An 18,581-nucleotide genomic window follows, 5' to 3' on the forward strand; every position below is an offset into this window, starting at 1 on the left:
AGGGGGAACAGGCTCCCGGACAAAAGGAGAGGGAAAAATCAGCCTACAGGAACCTCCTATAACTGACATTCACTCTTTGGCATGTCAAATTCGGGTGTCCTATTAACGCCACAAGCTTTTAGCTCTGGTGAAACTGGTATTATATCCCTGAAATAGATCAGAAGTATTTCAGGTCTAAATAATTCATATGTCAAAATGAATGCGAGAAAGAAAATGATTTAGCGGATGGATTGCTTTGTTTCCAAAGTTGCTATTTCTTTCTATTTATGCACCCATACAGACACTCTAACAAATCAGTGAACTGGATGCACAAACAGATCGCATCGCTGATTACATCTTTCCCTCAACAACATCAGGGAAATACTGTGGAAAAAAAAAAGCAAGCAAAAGTTATTTAAAAGGCAGCACTGTTTGATGAGATTTTATCTGCTGTGTAGTTTAAAGAGTATTCCCAAACTATCTGCAATCAGAACATTGAAGATTGTTGTATATTGTAAATGAATTTCAAATAACTCCTGTTGGCAGAGTTTTAATCTTCTCAGGGTTGCCAAATCTCATTGCTTTATCACAAATATCATAATGCTGAATTGCTAATTTAAACCACTATTCCAAGAATCACTGACTACTGAGTTTCTTGCCCTTTTTTTTTTTTAAGTAAGTGTAAATTTCTCAGGGACATACTTATGGCGGAAGGTAAAAAGATAATCAGAGCAAGTAGCAGCGTCAGGCATGTTATCATTCGTCTAGTGCTTTCTCTAATGAGGAGAGAAAGGAATTGCAGTTTGCTGGCAGGTTTTTGCATCTGCCTGCTGATACAGAAGGACATAGGACTTGGGGACTCACTGCTCTTCCGTGGAAGTGCTCGCATCGCTTATAAACCCTGGCCCCAGATGAGTTTTCACTCCGTGCTCCCCCGTCTGCCCTCCACCCCAGCTTCTCTCTCATTTCATGAATATAAAAAATTCCACTGGCTTCGCTGTGACCCCACCCAAAGCTAGAGGCCTGTTTACAGCACCAGCTCATATAAAGCAACATTTAAAAAAAAAAAAAACACCACAGTATTTTTTAATTATAGCTCGACTGCTGGCAGGATTGAGGGCAGGATTTGCATCTGTTACCTGCCCCGATCATCCTGTGCAGACCTCTGTAATGGATGCAAAGCTGCCTGTAGCCTCCACGGACAGACAGGTCAGCACAGGCGGCATCGGCCTGTCAGGCAGGTCACCGCTAGCTTCTGCCGCTTAGGGGACAGCCAGCCTATGCAAAGGGAGCTCTTGGCTCTGCCCGATTTAAAACTCAGGTTTTTGTTAAGTCTTCAGCATCGGCCGCTTAACTTTCTTCAGCCATTAGTAAGGCAACATTTCATCCTCCATCTGATGAAGAGCACCTAAAGGATTTTTGGACATCAGGACCCTCAGACAGCGAGTTAAAAAAGTTAAGACGTGATTCAGCCACGAGCCCTTTCTTTGCAGTTTGTTTTCTGTGTCGTTAGCGTACATCTGCGCCTCATTTAGAGGCTCTTCCATGGAAACCCGGGCGGCTGGAAATGCATTCAGAAGAGCAACAAGCGCAGCTCCCCGTGTAACGACCCAGCGCCCGCAGAGGGCCTTTACAAACACGCATGTGGCCTCGCCCAGGCAGATGTGACCTCCTTTCCCCTCACACCCACGGCTCGCCACGACGAGAACCGTTCGCCGCCGCCCCCGCCCAGCCCTTCCTTCCCTGGCCCCTCCCCGCCTCAGGGCGGCCGTTGTCCCCCCACCCCTTCCCGCCCACCGCGCGCGCCGCACGGGGAGGGGAAGGGGAGGAACCGCCCTCCCGGCTGCCGGCCCGCGCCCCGCATGCGCGCGCTGCCCGCCGGTGAGTGACTCCGCCGCACGGGGGCGCTGCTGGGCCGCCCGCCCGGGCCTGGCGCCGCTGGCGGCGGGAGGTGGTGGTTCTCGCTCGGGTCCGCGTCCCGCGATCGTGATGGCGGCGGCGACCGGCGGAGGTGGGGAGCGGAGCAGCACCCGGGACCGGCTCCTGGCGGCGCTGGAGGATCTCGAGCTTTTGGCCAGGTACCGCTCCCGGTACCCGGATGGGATCGGTGGGGGTGAGGGTGCCTGGCGCTGTGCGTGCGCGCGGAGCCTCCGGCGCGGGCGCCGAGAGGATCGGGGGGGCCTGGGGTCGGGCTGTGAGGGGATCGGCCCGACCCGGCGCCTCGCTGGGCTGCGGGGTGGGAGCAGGGCACGGCCCGGCCCACGCGTTTCCCCGCTCTTCCGCCGTCCCCAGGCCGGCTCCTGCGGGAGGGGGGTTGGGGGTGCCCCGGGGGGTAGCTCGGTCCGGCCCTGCCCTCTGCTCCACAGCTCTCGCCCGGGCAGGGAAGCGTCGGCGGCGCCTCGTTTCCTATTTCTAGAGCAGGAGAGCTTCCTTAGTCTTCCACTTGCCTTCCTTTCTTGGTTGACACCTGCATTTCCTGTGAAACGCACCCCTCCCACCCTTATTTTAGGCATTGTATTATTCACGAAAAATCATACTTAAGTCAGAAATTTGTAGTATTGCGTGGCTAAAGCCGTTTTGGTCGTCACCTGTATTGGTGTTAAACTCGCTCCCAGTAGGCTGCAGAGCTCGTCTTTGGAGGGATATAAATGCTCAGTTACTTAGTCCATGCTCTTGTGGCTGGACTGATAACGCTCACCCAAGTTGTCCACCATGTTGTGGAGGCACAGGGGCAGTGCAGTTAAACCGGTTCCTAATTATTGTCCTCCTCCTCTGGAGGAGAACAAGAGCTAAGGGAAACTTTTTTCAGGGGGAATAACTCATACTATCTATGTGGCTGGCTCACTCTATGTGACTACCACCTGTAGGACAAGGAAAATATATTGGTCAGTTGCTCTTGTTTCTGGTTAGGTTTTATTTTCAATTTTAGATTTTATTAGGACATACAGGTTGCTGGAGAACATGTGGTTTTAAAAACAAACAAACAAAAAGACTTGCTCTTTATCTAAACTTTTTTTTTTTTTTTTTTTTTTTAAATCTTGGGACTAATATGCTACCATAATGAATCCAGAGCAACCCTCAGCAGCATTTAGTGAATCTTCCTGTTGATCAGCAAAGTGTTGCAGCACCGTGGAGCTAGGCCTTTCGCAGTCATGGTACTGGCTTGGTGGTAGGGGCAAAAATTAAGCAGCTTGCCTGGTCTGTAACCTTTGCATAGTTTTGAATCTGCATCAGTGCATTGTCCAGCTAACACAGGACAGAATTACAACCCTTCATGACATCAGCCTTGGTAGCAGTACTTGACCTACTTACCACAGATTTTATTTGCTACTGCTCAGTGTTAGTCAGGTAGAATAAAGCTTTAGTGATAGTGACAAGTTTCTTTATTCTCTATTTGTTTTAAATCATTTTAGGGTTCAGCAGTGACCAAGTGACATAGACCAAGGTGCTATTTACAGCTTTACTGGTGAGGGTTTTTTTCAGACGTTTAGAAAAGTACCTGTTTTCATTTTAAGTTTCTGGCCCCACTGCTGTATTAGTTGTACCATCCCATTGAGCTGCTCGCACTGGACCAAGCCAAGAAGGACAGTGTTTTCAGATAGACAGTTATTCGTGCTTAGTGTTGAACTGCCATCCATAGCCTTAGAAGGCAAATAAGTTTGCTGAATTTACAGAAAGTGCCTTTTTGCATAGTGGTCCTGTTGTTTAGCGAGTCCCCTCTGAGGTTCTTGATGGCTTTTCAGAACGGTGGCAAAGTAAATGGGTACCGGGTACCTCAAAGCATGATCAAGAGGTTTATTTGAGAAGCACTTCTAACTTAGCACCAGAATATTATTATTTTTTTGGTATTTGTGTATGTTTGATATACAACTGGTATACCACTGTGGAAATACTTGTTGTTGTAAAAGTAGTTTCACGACAAACTTTAGGTGCTTGAAAGCATAGACTTAATTGCTCTAGACCCAAGTGTGAAACTTGCTCTGTTGGGAAAAAGTGGAGGAAAAGTAAAGAAGTAAAATAGTGAAGAGAACTTCAATGCCCTCTTGCAACAAACAAAGGGAGTAGAAGTAGGATATGAGTGCATTTCATTGTGCTGTTTCTTCTCTCGGCTTCTGCTTATGTCGTGTGTAGTTCAGCAGGAACTTAGCACATTGCATGAGTACAGATACACATGAGCACTTCATGAGCTCAAAGAACAGTTACGAAAACATGCTCCAATCATGAGACTATTCACAGAATTACTCTTAGCTGAGAAATCCCTGCCAACACTGTACTTTAAAACCATAACATTTTAAATTCCATAAATACTTCTGTAATGATGTCAGTACTCTGACAATTTTGGGATGACTTGATGTGATTTACAAATAATGTCCTAGAAAATTGTGCAAACACAGAGTTTTCCTTTCAGGGAACTAATTGAAATTTTGGCAATTTCAAGAAACCAGAAGCTTCCACAACCGGGAGAGGAGAGCCAGGTAAACTGACCTAAACTGTATTTCTTTGTGTAATCACAATGCTTTGCTTCTAACTTTTTTCTTTTTCTTTCTTTCTTTCTCTCTCCTTTTCTTTCTGTCTATACTCAGGCTAATGGTGATGATGAGGTTTTGGCCCCACTACAAAACCATTCTTGGTCCTCATGTTGTTTGTTTTTTGTTCATTTGTTGTATGCTTCATAGGCTGTTTCTACAAACAGAGGAAGAAATTTTGTTTAATTTTTCATACAAACTCCTATACTCCTATGGATGTCAGTTGCTCTTCTTTGCAGCATGATGGAGGGTGTGTTGTTACTCTAGCTAAATTAAAAGTTCTACAAAACTCTTGTTCAATAGATCCTGGAACTGCTGATTCAGAGAGATGGAGAGTTTCAAGAGCTAATGAAGTTGGCAGTTGATCAGGGGAAAATCCATCATGAAATGCAGCTTTTAGAAAAGGTAGTAGAAAAAAGGGATAATGATATTCAGCAGCTGCAGAAACAACTAAAAGAAGCAGAACACATACTGGTAAGTTCATAATGATGTGTTTGCTTTTGAGCATCTACTTGTGAAAAAGGTGGTTCTGGAGGAAGTGGTGTTGTGTTAGTTTGAGAAGATTTAAATATTTAAAACTTTGTAAGAGCTTAGTGGGTTGGGGTTTTTTTCAGTAGTCGAATGCTGTTTAGTTATCATGGTATTCAGTTTTGTTTTATAATGCAAATTTTCTTCCAAACCTACTTTACTTCTGTATATCTTGAAAATGTTCACTGAATAGTTTCTCTGTTAAAATGCAATTAAATGCAAGGGTTTATTCACACAGCCAACTTTATGTAGAAGTTTACAAATTAAAGATGCATTGAAGGTTTGTTGTTTTTTTACAACTAGGCAACAGCTGTTTATCAAGCAAAGGAAAAACTGAAATCAATTGAAAAGGCAAGAAAAGGTGAGTAGTCACGATTGTATATACTACGTAAATGCAGTTGTAAAGAAAGTTGCTAGTGAGCTCAAGTTGTTTATTTTTTATTTTTTTTAATTCTGCTATCACAGATTTTGTATGCTTTGTGTGTAAACAAATTTCCATTTCATTATAAACCTATAACCATTTCCTCAGAATAAAGGCACAAATTAATTACTTCTTGTGGCAAGCGTATCTTAATATTAAATTTAAATTAAAGTGTCTCAACACTCTTCTTGAACTGATAATACTATATCTGATTACCTAAGTGTCTCACCAAGTTGCCTCAGTACGTCTGCTGAGGAAAGGGAGAGAAAGTTTGTGTGCATATGCTTTGTATTTGAAAGACTGACTAGCTAGTGACACTGGTTTGTATTTGTAGCAATTCCTGCCACTCTGTGGCACTTGCCAAGCAAAATGGACTCTTTTTTTTGGGGGGAGAAGCATTTTGTTTGTGTTTTTTTTTTTTTTTTTACAATGTCTTATCATTTTGTTATACCTCTTCATCTATAAAATGCATGAATTTCATAAAGTTTCTCTTAGTGAAATACAGGCACGTATTTAGAAGGACTGCTACGTGTGTGCTCTACAGTTACTAGGCAAACAAAAAAACCTCTTTACTACAGAAAATGTCATAATAAAGCAGGTGCTGAAGTTTTCTTACGAATTGTGTTTGTCAAGTACACTGCTTAAGAGATTGGTTTGTATTTTTCACAAGGTTGAAGAACTGTTGATATTGAAGGTGTACTGAACTCCTGGCTGTAAAATCAGTTCCCTGCAAAGCTTGTCCTTGCATAATCTGAGAATCCTCTAAGTAGTCATTGCATTTGAAGCATGCTCTTAATGTTTGCCAAAATTATATTCCCAGTCTTTTCAATATTAGTGTCAAATATTCTGAAATAATCGAATGATGCAATCTCTGGAGAATATAGTAACTTTCCTTCCCCTTTTCCAGGTGCTATTTCCTCTGAAGAAATAATTAAATATGCCCATAGGATCAGTGCTAGCAATGCTGTTTGTGCCCCTCTGACATGGGTACCAGGTAACTATCATGTTTATGACAACAGGTTTTTTTGTGATAAAGCATGGTCAGTATTTGGCCTTGCAATCTTTTATATAGTGAAAACCACTGTGGTTTATCAGAGTAACATTGTTTTCAGCTGTTATATCTAATATTTTCAACAAAAATGGATATCCAAAGTCCTGTAGATTGTAAGTACATCTTCAAAAGACTATGTAACTGCATGCTTACATTAACTGACTGGCCTCCTCTGCTCTCCTTTGTTTGCTTTTTTTCCCTGAATTTTGGCCCCAATTATAAGGTATAACCAAGTATGTTAAAGGTCTTGGTTGTGTTCCCTCCTGACCCTTACAATATTCTTTACAGAGGATGTTAGTAATCAGTGGAGTCAGAAGCAGGTTTTTCATTATGTCACATTTCAATTTTGGGGACTGTCCTCCTTGTACAAAATGAGAATGTGTTTTTTCCAATTCCTGTCTTTGCTGTTTAGCTGTGAAGTAGCAGGGAGAGCAAAGATACCTTTTTCTGTCAAGTTTGAATGAACAAAGAAAGTCTAAGTGCAAGACACAGACTTGGATTTTAACAAAACAGGTGTGCTGCTCATTGTTGATCCAAATAGTCAGTGTGGGTTTTTTTGGTCAGGAAACTAGGCACTGAAGAAAAAGTTAATGCCTGCAAGACAATTGTTAAATATTTAAAAATATGTTGTTGTGGGTTTTTTGTTTTGTTTTTTTTAGGGGACCCACGTAGGCCATATCCTACAGATCTAGAAATGAGGAGTGGTCTCTTGGGTCAGATGAACAACCCATCCACCAATGGAGTTAATGGACACTTACCAGGCGATGCACTTGCAGCAGGCAGACTGCCAGGTAAGAGAAACTCAGTTTTGTTTTGCTTTTCTTTATTCTTTGTACAGTCATAGCAATTACAGGTTTCACTTAGCAAAGGCAAATAGGCAAATCATAGTTAAAATAATGAAAATTATGGCTCACGTTGTTCCCTAGCAGCAAAGATTTAGTAAATAGAGTTAACAGTTAGACATTGCATAATTTCATGCTAAATCATACTGCAGACACTACAACTAAGTCAATGTAAACAAAACTCACTTAGTTATCCTTCAATTCACCTATTTTAAATTGCTGTAAATTAAGTGTTATCAAATCATATTAAAAAGAAGCATTTTCAAAGTAAACTTTCCTTGGCAGTGATGACAAAGTATGGAATTGTGAAAGCTGCATTCAGAAGAAAAGGGGTGTATTGTCATCCCCTGTCTTAAGTCTGTAGTCTATATAGCAAGACGTTGCTTAGAAGTTTTGTACTGAAAAGACATTACAAAGGACAGCTGATAAGGTCGTACTTTGGATGTAGGAATTGAGCTTTAATCCCTTAATTGTTTAGCAAAACGCGCACTTCTGCTGACTTTAGTGGGATTGATTTATTCATGCTAAAATAGAATTTAGCAGTAAGTTAGAGTAACTGAATCAAGAGTTCAGTGGTTCTGTACCTGTGCAGCACTAATCTACCATGGTTAGACTAAATTGTGGAAAAATTCTTGGATTCATAGGAGATCTGTAACAGTTAAGCTGCTTGCAGGTGTTATGGAAAGCTTGTTTTCAAAAATTGTACTGAATATATTAAAAAAACCCCAAAACTGCATTGTGATTCCCTTGGAGAAATAGCAAACTTGGATTTTGTGTTTCCAATAATCTGTATAATCCTCTTGTCACCTCTTAGAGAGTTACTTGAAGTTCTGCATCATCTCACTTTCTAAACCCTTGCCCTTGGATAAAATGGGTCAGTGAACCGAATAGGAGTGGGACCCTGACATCTGTCCATAGCAACCCAGCAGGGAAATGCTGAGGATGGGCCCATGTATCTTTTCTGTTCTTTTGAAATATGGTCAGAGGAGATGTTAAGGTTGCGTCTTCCTCCTGGAGTTGTTTTGGTAGAGCCCATTCTGGCTGGCTCCTCTGCCTTAGGGCATGCAGACTTGCTTCTTTTATTTTTGAGTGCTGCCTCTGTAAGGACTGAAAGCTCACTCTTTAGGACTTTTCCTTGAGAAGCTGGAAAGTGTGGCATTTAAACTCCTCAAATAAAGTTGTTAGTTGAATCTGGGTCTTCTATGTCAGGGGAAATCCTCTTAATTGCTAGACTGTCAGGTAAGAGGGAAACATTAAAACTGCATTCAAAAGAAAGTAGAGGTCGTCCCAGCATCTTGTGTAGGGATCTTGAATCTGTTGGTGTGTGGAGGAGGCATGTCCTGAGAACGCTTATTATGGGATCTAATCCTTTTAGAGATTTTGGCAGAGACATGTCCAGTTACTGAGTCCTTACTGAGTCTGCAAGCTAGCCACTGGGCTGCTTGGTAGCCTCAAACCTTTGAGGCTGCTTAGCACACACGTTCAACCTGCATCCACTGGTGGGTCAGATTTGTACTGGTGTATCTGGTATTAGGGGACCGTGGCTCTAGTTCATATGTGGAATCTCAGGTGTCTGCAGACTTAAAGATCAGAAGCTACAGTGTGTGTGGAGTCTGTGCTTCTGAGTTAGGCAGCACCTGAGTGAGAGTAAGTCTACCATATATGACCTTCTGCTTAGACAGTGTCCTCTCTTTCTGTACTCCCAGTCCCACATAGTTGGGCTTTTGTTCACTTCCGACTCTGATGAATTATTTTTAATTCTTGCTGTAAGCGGGAGACAGCTGGTTTCTTCTATGGGATAGACTTAGCTACAGTGCCTAGTAATAAGTGGAGAAGAACTGAAGCACAGCAGTAAGAGCATAAATTAAAAGGAAAGGAGCAGAAATGGCATATAGATGTGTACTGCATCCCATTGAAATGGGAACCATTTTGGGGGCAAGGAAGGGAGAGACTAGGAAGTGTTGTGGGGGGAGAGTAGGTTGGTAGGGAGTACATGATGGGGTGGCTTTGGAGGTAAGAGAAGAGAAGAAACGGTAAGAGCTAAGAGAAGTCAGAGACAGCTGAGGCTGTCCTGGCTGGGGCACAGTGGGGCATTCCCATCTCTTAAGTGTCTCTCTCTGTGGCCCTGGTTTTGTAGTAGGACACTGTTCTTTGCACTTGATGCACCATATTTGCTGTTGGAAAATCGATAACCAAGGTGTTCCAGCCAAATTTGGATAAAACCTTTTACTTTGAATTTCTATGGTCTGCCTTAAGTGTTGTTTTTTTTTTTTATCTAATGTTTTCATCTGGTTTTGCATACTGACAGAGGGTGACCATTTTCATTACTGCTAGTGGTTGTGAATGTTAAGTCAGTTCAGACTGTGCTTTGAAGATGAAAAGCTCTGTGTGAATATATACTGTTTTGAAGTGGAGTGATGAGAGATCAAGAGCCACCTACATAAATGGGCCTCTCTGGCACAGTTTTAGTGATAGAATGGTATATCAATCATGATACATTTTCCAGCTGTTACTGGAGGGTTTCATCTGTCCAAAATTCAGGAAGGATTTCCAGATTTGTGTTAATTTTGAATTGGACTTCCAGTTGGGCTGTCTCGTTGAATTTGTTGATGTACAAAGCTGATAGTTTGATTGATTATGCCCCTTTTTCCAGATGTGCTCGCTCCTCAGTATCCTTGGCAGTCAAGTGATATGTCAATGAACATGCTACCTCCTAATCATAGTAATGACTTCATGTTGGAGCCTCCAGGACACAATAAGGAAAATGAAGATGATGTAGAAGTTATGTCAACAGACTCTTCCAGCAGCAGCAGTGACTCAGACTAGGTACAAGAGGGACAGTATCCCTAAGTAGACCTTTCCTGTGGTGAAGGTACGTTGGATGCTGTTTGTCACAGACTGTCATACCCTTTTGTTATGCTGGCGGCCCTGTGTAGGGAGATGGTAACAGCTGACTCAGAAATAGGGTGACTAATTTAAAACTGTGGACTTCAGAATCTCCCCCCCCATTAGATGTTCAAGTAAAATGACTGGGAGCTTTCTGCTGGAGGAGAGATGTCAAATTTCCAGTGATTATGTAAATGTGTGAATGCATATGTTTGCAAGAGACATGCTGTGTATATATATATATACTTACTATACATTAGATGACAAAAGTTCCTGGGAAAAAAGGTGTAAGGGGAATCCCCTTGTATGTTTGTTAGTAACTTTACTCTTTTGATGATAGCCTTTTCTATGGCACAGAAATAAGGCATGACATTTGTAATTGTAATATCTTTTTTTGTTACTGCCTAAATCCATGTTCTTGATCATCTTGTGTGTGCCAAGAACAAAAATATGGCAATAAGGTATAAAAAAGAAAAAGTTTGTAATTATTGTAATATATAATGACTGATTTGTCATAAATAAACTCAGCTTTGATGTAACTTTGTTTCATTTTGCAAACTTAAATCTTAGGTGGGTTACTGTGTAACTTCAGTACTCAGCACATTTTATCCCAGTATGTGGTTGAATTCTCATGGAGTTTCAGAAGTTTTTACTCCATTTTCCCCTTTGCAAAATGCCAAGTTGGTATTAGAAACAGCTGAGCAGCCAGGAACTGGAATCTGTCCTTTTCAGACGAACTTTATCAGGTACGCAGAGAACTCGGCAGACCCTGAGGCAGTGACATAGTGCCCATGTGCAAGACTTCACCGATACTTTGGGTAAGCATCCCAGGACCCTGGAGATGACACCCTTTGGGGAACACTGCAGGTTCAGCTCCTTTCAGTTCAAAGTGACCCCAGATTCTTTATTCTTGTCATCTATGATTTTTCCAGTTCTTTGAACCTGCTAATTTGTTTACTTCAGCAGTTGCATTTCCTGCCTCAACTATAATGTTCTTTCATCTTTCCAAAGGCACTTCCCTTGGCTTTCCTTTCCTTGCTCTGTTTTGCTTAAGGAATCATTTTATGACAGATACTTTCTAGTTTTCTGATTTGATCAGAGGATTACTTATGTGCACTGTTGCTCATGGCGGTTACAGGTTTCTGCCCTGCAACGAAGCACAGATGACAATTCTCTCAGCTCTTCCATTTTGTAGATGCAGCAAGTATCTGATAAATCAGGTACTTCCTCATTTGCCCAGACACTCTTTCAATTATTGCTGTCAGTAATGCTGCCACATATGACCAGTGTATATACAAATCCCATAAGGATGTAGAAATGAAAAGGACTTCTTCAGTCAGGTTTCATCACATAATATTGGGACAGTGTTTTTTGTTTTAAAAGAGAAATGAGGAATTTGGTTTTGTCTTAGCTGTTCCTTTTGGAAGTATTTTCAGAGTTATTAAAATTTCACCTCTATTTTGCAGTCTAAAGTTATCCATATACATATATATTTTAACCCTTATTCAGTATCATCTTTTCCTCTTTGGTGTTTACCCCCAATGTCTTTATAGAGAACTGTATGTCCTCTTTAATTCATGTTAATCCCAATACATGTGGTTTCTCTCAATCATCCTAATTAACCTTGCCTACCCCTGTTCTAGTTCACATTGTTTCTACGTTGTTCTTAAACATGATCAGAATAATACACAATATTGCCAAATGCAGTTTCTTAATGCTTTGTACTGTGAGATTAGTATTTTTTTCCCTAAATGCCCTGCCCAACATGTCTTATAACACAGTCACCGCTCACTAGTCTCTTTCATCTTCTCATTTATAAGGACATTCTTTTCTTGGGATGAAATACAAATAGAGATAATTAATAGTCATGGAAAGTGTAATGTACAGTCTACCCAAAACTCTTATATGGCTATATTATATGATTCACTAGCTGAGATACGGGGGAGGTGGGTGACTTTTCCAGACATAAATAAGAGTGAACAGAAGCAATGACCACTTCTTTTTCTGGGCTGTTTGCTAGTCTATTAAAGGATTAAATGGGACCAATATGTTACATCTAAGAAACAGGTAAGAATACAGCTCTGTTCACTTAGTATAAAATCAGACTCTGGATATAAGATGCATCCTGATCAGTTTCTTTACATCAGTGCTCCAAACTATATACTGCTCATGAGCATTCTTCTCCATGCTGGATAACTATAACGCCATTTTAGGTGGATTCTGTCTGTTAAAAGCAATTTGGCAAGCCACAAAGTTTCAACTGTGTGTTTTGTTATTCAGTGGCTTAGATGTGTACATAATAGATTTTCCTATTCAGCAAAAGTACCAAAAATCAAAGTAAATGTAACATGTAGTTGAAAGGATGAATCTTAGCAGCTAAAAACTACTGAGGATCTTTTTTTTTGGGGGGGGGAGGAGGTTTGGGGGAGTAAAAATGCATGACACATACAAAACAAGTTATTTAAGTTAGGGATTGCTGACAGCTGATTGCAGTAATGCACTGTAGTCGTTTAATCATTCCACTTAGAAAGGATACAAAAACCCTGACATATGGAGATACCGTTTGTGTCCTCATTTCAGTAACTACTTGTATATTTACAACAGACAGAATGACTGTAAACATTAATGATAGCAAAATATTTATTGCATGACAAACCATTTTACAGTGACCTCTGCTTTCCCACCAGGACTTAGAAATGTAAAGAAAATTTAAAATGGCACTAAATCATTTTAATCACTTTTTTTTTTTCCATTATTCTTTGGGACAGATGGGCAGGACATCTGTCAACTCTTCCTGCAGCCTCTTTGTTGACAGCTGAACGGACTAATTTTCAGTGTACATAAAGTTGCTTTCAGGAAGAAAATCTCCACTTTTGAATAGAAAAAACAAGCTTTCTACAAAGATATAGTAGTAAAGGAATTTTCAGTGATATTTCCCATTTCAAAACTGCTTTATAACATTATCTTCTTTCTTCACTTCAGAGAAAGAATATCTGTCCTGAGGGAAGTTGTGCATAGTTTATACTTCAAATTCTAAGCAAGAGGCTTGCAATCGTCAGTAGCATCTTTATACCTCGTATCACTCAGTCTGCTTCTCAGTGAAAAGAGCTGTCTCTGTTTAAAAAAAATGTAGTGCAAAGTATGGAAGAGCTCTGAATGCTTCAAGCTCATTTCTTTTAAGAACTGACAAGTCAATTCACAATTTCGGACAATTTTAATCTTTCAATATTGTGCTTATGTTTTATTCAAAAGAAATAAAAGGTATCTCAGAACATTTTCCTTTAGATATACCCATTATACAAAAAGACAAAAAAAATGTGTTTTAAAAGAACCCTGAAGAGAAAAAAAATTCCCAGTTAGTGAGTTTTTTAAAAGTCATATCCTAAAATTAATTGCTGATGCGCTAATGACTACAGCTGGAAAAGAATCAAATTTGGTTACAGATTCTAGGAAAGTAAAAAATATAAACTCATTGTTTCTGTGTATATCTTCTTTGTCTACTGTAATTTCATTCACTACCAATTCAATCATTTAGCCACATCAAACTGAAAATTAACAATTCTGCTGTACAGAATTACACGCGTCTGTGCTGTTTAATACTGACAACCCTCTTTAGCCAGAAGTACGACTGTCTGCTGTGGAGCTACACCTACAGATGAGATTGGTTTGTACAACAGTATTGGTGTCAGCCTCGTAGAACACTGTGGGCACCTCTCCATTATATTATTAAGAATTTAGTGACACGATCAGAAATTAATATCAACTGCAGAGATCTTAAACACTCCTGCAGGTAAATTCTAATGTAACTGAGGCTGCAGAGGCAAGAAGGGTCAGGGAATTTTCATCCCCTGCAACAAGCCACCGCAGCCTTTTCATTTTTATAAATACTCTGATTTACAAGTATGTACTACTGTCAGCAGGAGGACGAGGCACTGTCTGTAAAACGAGACTTTTGTTCATGACAGTATCTTAACTGAAGCTATGAGACACGGCTAAGTGTAAAAATTGGTCCAACATTTGTAACTACGGGAAAGCACCACGACATACAAAGTAGTTTTACACAGAAAGCAGGACAGCAGTTTAAACGGATCACTTTCTCTTGGGCCTGGTGCTACAACCGTTTCCAAGTGAGTAAGCTTCTCTGACAAGTTCTGACTTCCAAAGGGATATTCATCTATATAAAGATTAACCAGATAAAACACTATGAGTTTTCTATAAAAGAAAACATTAATTATTAACCACTAGAGCTAGAAATAGCTCTGGAATGAGAGACAGCTGTTGTGTACAACATGGTAAAAGCAGTGAAACATTTGGCATCTTTTTGGCTTTGGGAAAGGTAATATTTTCACACAGACAGAGTGAGCATGATATATGTGCTTTTCTCTTTTACACCAAAAAAAGCAGGTCTGTCCTTTAGTTTGTTACATAATGTGCAATTAGTTTCTATGCCAGTTGGTGACTTCCCGTGTACCCCTTGAGATGATCGAGCTCTTCTGTAAAGGGATTGTAACCTTGCTCTCTTAAACAGCGTAAGGCCCAGAACAGTTGATCTGCTGGAGGAAACTCATCCCACTTAACCCATTCCCAACCTGCAGGGAAGAAAAAAAAAAAAAAAAAAACCGAAAAAGAAAAAAGCCAGAGTGTAAAATTAATCGTGTAACAATTCTGCCGCTGTGAGTCTGGGTGGATTGTGCAGAAATTACCAATGCAAATTCAAGTTCCCTGTTGCATAAAGTTATTTTAAATTTATTACTTTCCTTTCCTTAAAGAAATTTTTTACTGTGAGGGTGGTGGGGCACTGGAACAGGTTGCCCAGAGAAGCTGTGGCTGCCCCATCCCTGGAAGTGTTCAAGGCCAGGCTGGATGGGGCTTTGAGCAGCCTGGTCTAGTGGGAGGTGTCCCTGCCCATGGCGAGGGGTTTGGAACTAGGTGATCTTTAAGGTCCCTTCTAACCCGAACCATTCTGTGATTCTAAGCCTGGACCCTACCGGAAATGATGCTTTTCTTAGACCTGCAGAATAAACGTACCGGTAGCCACTCCCCGACCTCATTACATCAAAGCGCTTGGCAACAAAGGGAAATATAAACGCGTATTTTCACGCGGCCGAGTCAGAGCGCAGCCGTGCCCGCGCCCCTCCCCGCTGAGGAACCCGAGTGACGTCACGCCACCCCGCGGGCTGACGTGCCGTGACGTCACGCCACCCCCCCCGCCGCCGCGCGCGCGCGCCCCTCACCCTCGTTCTTGTCGGGCTCGCGGTTGCTGGGCTCCGCCCCCGGCTCCGCCTGGCCCTTCATGAGGACGGTGACGTAGTGGTAGCGCGCGGCGGCGCAGAACGCGTTTACGGCGGAGGCGAAGCGCAGGTCGCGCAGGCGCAGCCCCGCCTCCTCCAGCGTCTCCCGCGCCGCGCACTCCGCCAGGCTCTCCCTGCGGGCGGGGCAAGGCACGGCCGCCTTAGGATGGGGCCCGGCCGGGGCCGCCCCGGGGTGGGGGGGTGGAAGGGGGTTCGGGGCTCCTACCCGAACTCCAGGTGGCCTCCGGGGAGCTGGTAGGTGCCGGCCCCCACCGGGCCTTTCCTCTTGCCCAGGAGGACGCAGTTGGGGTGCGCGGGGCTGGTGACCACCACCCCCACGCCGATGCCCGGGCGCGGGGGCTGCGCCGCCTCACCCATGGCCGCCGGGGGAGGCTCGGGCCCGCAGCGCGGCAGCGGGCGGGGGACGGCTCCTCCAATCAGGGGGGCGCCTAACCTGCGCATGGTGGTGGCGTCACGGAGGGGCGGGGCGGGGCGCGTGGCTGAGGGGAGCGAGGGCACCCCCGCCTCGGCCTCCCCGCCGGGCCGCCGGGGGGAACCAGCGTCGCCTGCCCCCGGGTGAGCGATCACCGGCGGAGCGCTGAGGGACGCAGGGCCCGCTGTGTGGCGACACCGCTCGGCGTGGCTGACAGCAGTAGGAGGCAGGGGCCGTCACTTGGGAGGAAAGCAGTGAGCTTACCAGGCAGGCGCGCAAGGGGGAGATATGGCGAAATGACATTCCCTTCTGAATTTCTGTGTGTTTGGGGGTGGTTTTTTTGGTCTTTGAATGCAAAGGGACTGGTGAGGTCACTGAGGGCTGAAAAAGCGTTTGTGCAAATGAGGGGCACCTAAAAACGAACGAAGAGTCAGGGTGCCGGTTGGTCTCTGATGGCAGATTTGTTCAGAACTCAGCACCAGGACATGGACCTGTTGTAACAGGTCCAGCGGAGGCCACGAAGATGATGAGAGGGCTGGAGCACCTCTCCTGTGAGGACAGGCTGAGAGAGTTGGGGTTGTTCAGCCTGGAGAAGAGAAGGCTCTGGGGAGACCTTATAGCGCCCTTCCAGTACCTGAAGGGGGCCTATAGCAGAAATGGGGAGGGACTCTATGAGGGAGTGTAATGATAGGACACAGGGTAATGGTTTTAAATTGAAGGAGGGTAGATTTTGATTAGATATTGGGAAGAAGTTCTTTACTGTGAGGGTGGTGGGGCACTGGAACAGGTTGCCCAGAGAAGCTGTGGATGCCTCATCCCTGGAAGTGTTCAAGGCCAGGCTGGATGGGGCTTTGAGCAGCCTGGTCTAGTGGGACGTGTCCCTGCCCATGGCAGGGGGGTTGGAACTAGGTGATCTTTAAGGTCCCTTCCAACCCAAACCACTCTATGACGCTATAACTTAAAAAGTGGCCCTTCTTGGGCTAGCCTGCAGTTTCTGCTGGGTGAAGAGTCCGACTCTGGAGAGTCACCTTGAAATTACTAAAAAAGGAACTACAAACTTAGCTAAACAGAGGTCCAGAGACAGAATAACAGTTCCTCGCTGATAAGAAACCAAAATTTCTTCTAACAAATGTTTACCTTCACTTTCATTTTTTTAAATTATAGAAATACGTAGAATCTAAGACACAAACTTTCATATTCTTTATAAACAGCTGTAAAGTTTGTCAGGTTTCCCCCTTTCCCGGCCTATTGGTCACAACAGAAGTTGTGTATTTTTCCTGCACAGGACTTTCAAATAGTTTTTTTTTTAAGGTTTTAAAGTACTTGTGTACAGATGTGTTTATTTACTTACAGAGTAAGTTCCCGGGTGCTTACAGAGTTACAGAGTTCCCGGGGCCGAACTGGCTGAAGATTAACCGCTACTTTTTGCGGGATTAGTTTTCTGAGATTTAATTCCCTGAACTGGCTCATTATGGCATTGGATGAGTTCCAGTGTTGGTATGAAGGAATTATCAGGAGCGTATTGACAGTAGTTGGCTGTGCTGTTTAGCTGTAATGTCAGCCCACGTCCTGAATTACTCACATTGGGAAATAAAAAAAATAATAACATCGGGCAAATTGCCAAGCTAACTGACTTTTTGTAAACCAAGCTAATTCATTTTTATCTGTCTTCCAGTACAGCTGGAGTATCCCAATCTCCAGATTAAATGTCAGTCAGTTATGTCAATTCTGTATTTACGTTTTAAGATGACAATGATCTTATGAAAGACTCTCCCTCGCCCACTAAGGTCATTCTGGTCCAATATACTAAAACAGCATAAGGCTGTTTATCTCAAAAATGAAAATATTTTACTTTCTGTGTACACTGTTTTCCTGTACCTTACACCAAACAGCATTTACAAACAAGTCTGAGGGTGGCCCAGTGTCATTCTACTCATATCTTTTTAAATACTAAAAAATATTCATACAATCATTGTGCTTGTTAGAATGGTAGTGGGATACAATTTCTTACAAATATTATATGAAAGTTTTTACGTTCTACTTAATTATCTTTATATTTCTTAAAAAAAAAAAACCAACCCTAATATTTGTCAGTACGGTAAGAATCTCCCTTTTTCTCTACCATCCTGTTGATCGCAACAAGGATGTGAAGTATTATTCCTTTATAGGACGTTAAAATAGATGTTTGTTAACGTTAAAAAAGACGTTAAAAAAGATGTTTGGGTTTTTCTTGCTGAGGTTTTGAAATCTGCTTTTATACAGATGTTTGTATTTAATCGCTTAAATTTTTTCATCTTACATTTGTGGTCATTAACATAAAGAATACTGTATGCAAATAAAATACATTTTGTTGACTGAATCTGTTCTAATCGGTTTCACTTCAGGACTTATTTGGGAGGTGGACGTGCGCTCAGATTTTGCCCAGATTATGAAGTAAATACAGGCCAGTATTTCTGAGTTTGATAATGAACAGACATCCACTGAAGAAAAGAGATGAGAACAAGCAAAGAATGAGAAAGTAAAAATGCATCTTCTACTGTAGTAGTATGTTGAAAAGCTTGTGAGGTCATGATTTATATGCTCTTGTAAACTAGTTTATTAATATTTCGTCTGGAAAAATACCT

The 18,581-nt window shown here is 42.5% G+C and overlaps 2 protein-coding genes across 5 annotated transcripts; one reads left to right on the forward strand and one right to left on the reverse strand.

The window, feature by feature from the left end:
- Positions 1 to 1,887: 1,887 nt before the first annotated feature.
- MED4 (mediator complex subunit 4) lies at positions 1,888 to 13,706 on the forward strand. Of its 4 annotated transcripts, XR_008464504.1 has the most exons (10): positions 1,888 to 2,057; positions 4,388 to 4,454; positions 4,809 to 4,979; positions 5,337 to 5,394; positions 6,362 to 6,448; positions 7,165 to 7,296; positions 10,001 to 10,219; positions 10,966 to 11,051; positions 12,254 to 12,300; positions 13,002 to 13,706. XR_008464504.1 is itself a non-coding variant. In XM_054188853.1 (8 exons), the coding sequence occupies exons 1-7, from the start codon at positions 1,969 to 1,971 to the stop codon at positions 10,171 to 10,173; spliced, it is 777 nt and encodes a 258-aa protein (XP_054044828.1). In that variant the 5' UTR covers positions 1,888 to 1,968; the 3' UTR covers positions 10,174 to 10,219; positions 10,804 to 10,953. The 4 variants fall into 4 exon arrangements, 2 of the variants coding, with proteins under 2 accessions (XP_054044828.1, XP_054044827.1); XR_008464503.1 differs by lacking the exon at positions 12,254 to 12,300; XM_054188853.1 differs by lacking the exons at positions 10,966 to 11,051; positions 12,254 to 12,300; positions 13,002 to 13,706 and adding an exon at positions 10,804 to 10,953.
- On the reverse strand, positions 12,856 to 15,950 carry NUDT15 (nudix hydrolase 15). Its single transcript, XM_054188854.1, has 3 exons — positions 15,751 to 15,950; positions 15,468 to 15,658; positions 12,856 to 14,822 (listed from the first exon to the last, which is right to left on the reverse strand). The coding sequence occupies exons 1-3, from the start codon at positions 15,900 to 15,902 to the stop codon at positions 14,677 to 14,679; spliced, it is 489 nt and encodes a 162-aa protein (XP_054044829.1). The 5' UTR covers positions 15,903 to 15,950; the 3' UTR covers positions 12,856 to 14,676.
- Positions 15,951 to 18,581: the final 2,631 nt, after the last annotated feature.

Source organism: Rissa tridactyla, chromosome 1 (genome assembly GCF_028500815.1).
Source record: "Rissa tridactyla isolate bRisTri1 chromosome 1, bRisTri1.patW.cur.20221130, whole genome shotgun sequence".
Classification (NCBI taxonomy): domain Eukaryota; kingdom Metazoa; phylum Chordata; class Aves; order Charadriiformes; family Laridae; genus Rissa; species Rissa tridactyla.

What these genes read in the sequence shown, in the direction of transcription:
- MED4 (XM_054188853.1), top strand. Translation starts at nt 1,969, where the DNA reads ATGGCGGCGGCGACCGGCGGAGGTGGGGAGCGGAGCAGCACCCGGGAC. An exon ending in AACCGGGAGAGGAGAGCCAG is followed by an intron (nt 4,455 to 4,808) that starts GTAAACTGACCT and finishes CTTGTTCAATAG; the next exon opens with ATCCTGGAACTGCTGATTCA. An exon ending in TGCAGCAGGCAGACTGCCAG is followed by an intron (nt 7,297 to 10,000) that starts GTAAGAGAAACT and finishes CCCTTTTTCCAG; the next exon opens with ATGTGCTCGCTCCTCAGTAT.
- NUDT15 (XM_054188854.1), bottom strand. Translation starts at nt 15,902, where the DNA reads ATGGGTGAGGCGGCGCAGCCCCCGCGCCCGGGCATCGGCGTGGGGGTG. An exon ending in GGAGGCCACCTGGAGTTCGG is followed by an intron (nt 15,659 to 15,750) that starts GTAGGAGCCCCG and finishes CCCCGCCCGCAG; the next exon opens with GGAGAGCCTGGCGGAGTGCG. An exon ending in CGAGCCCGACAAGAACGAGG is followed by an intron (nt 14,823 to 15,467) that starts GTGAGGGGCGCG and finishes TCTTCCCTGCAG; the next exon opens with GTTGGGAATGGGTTAAGTGG.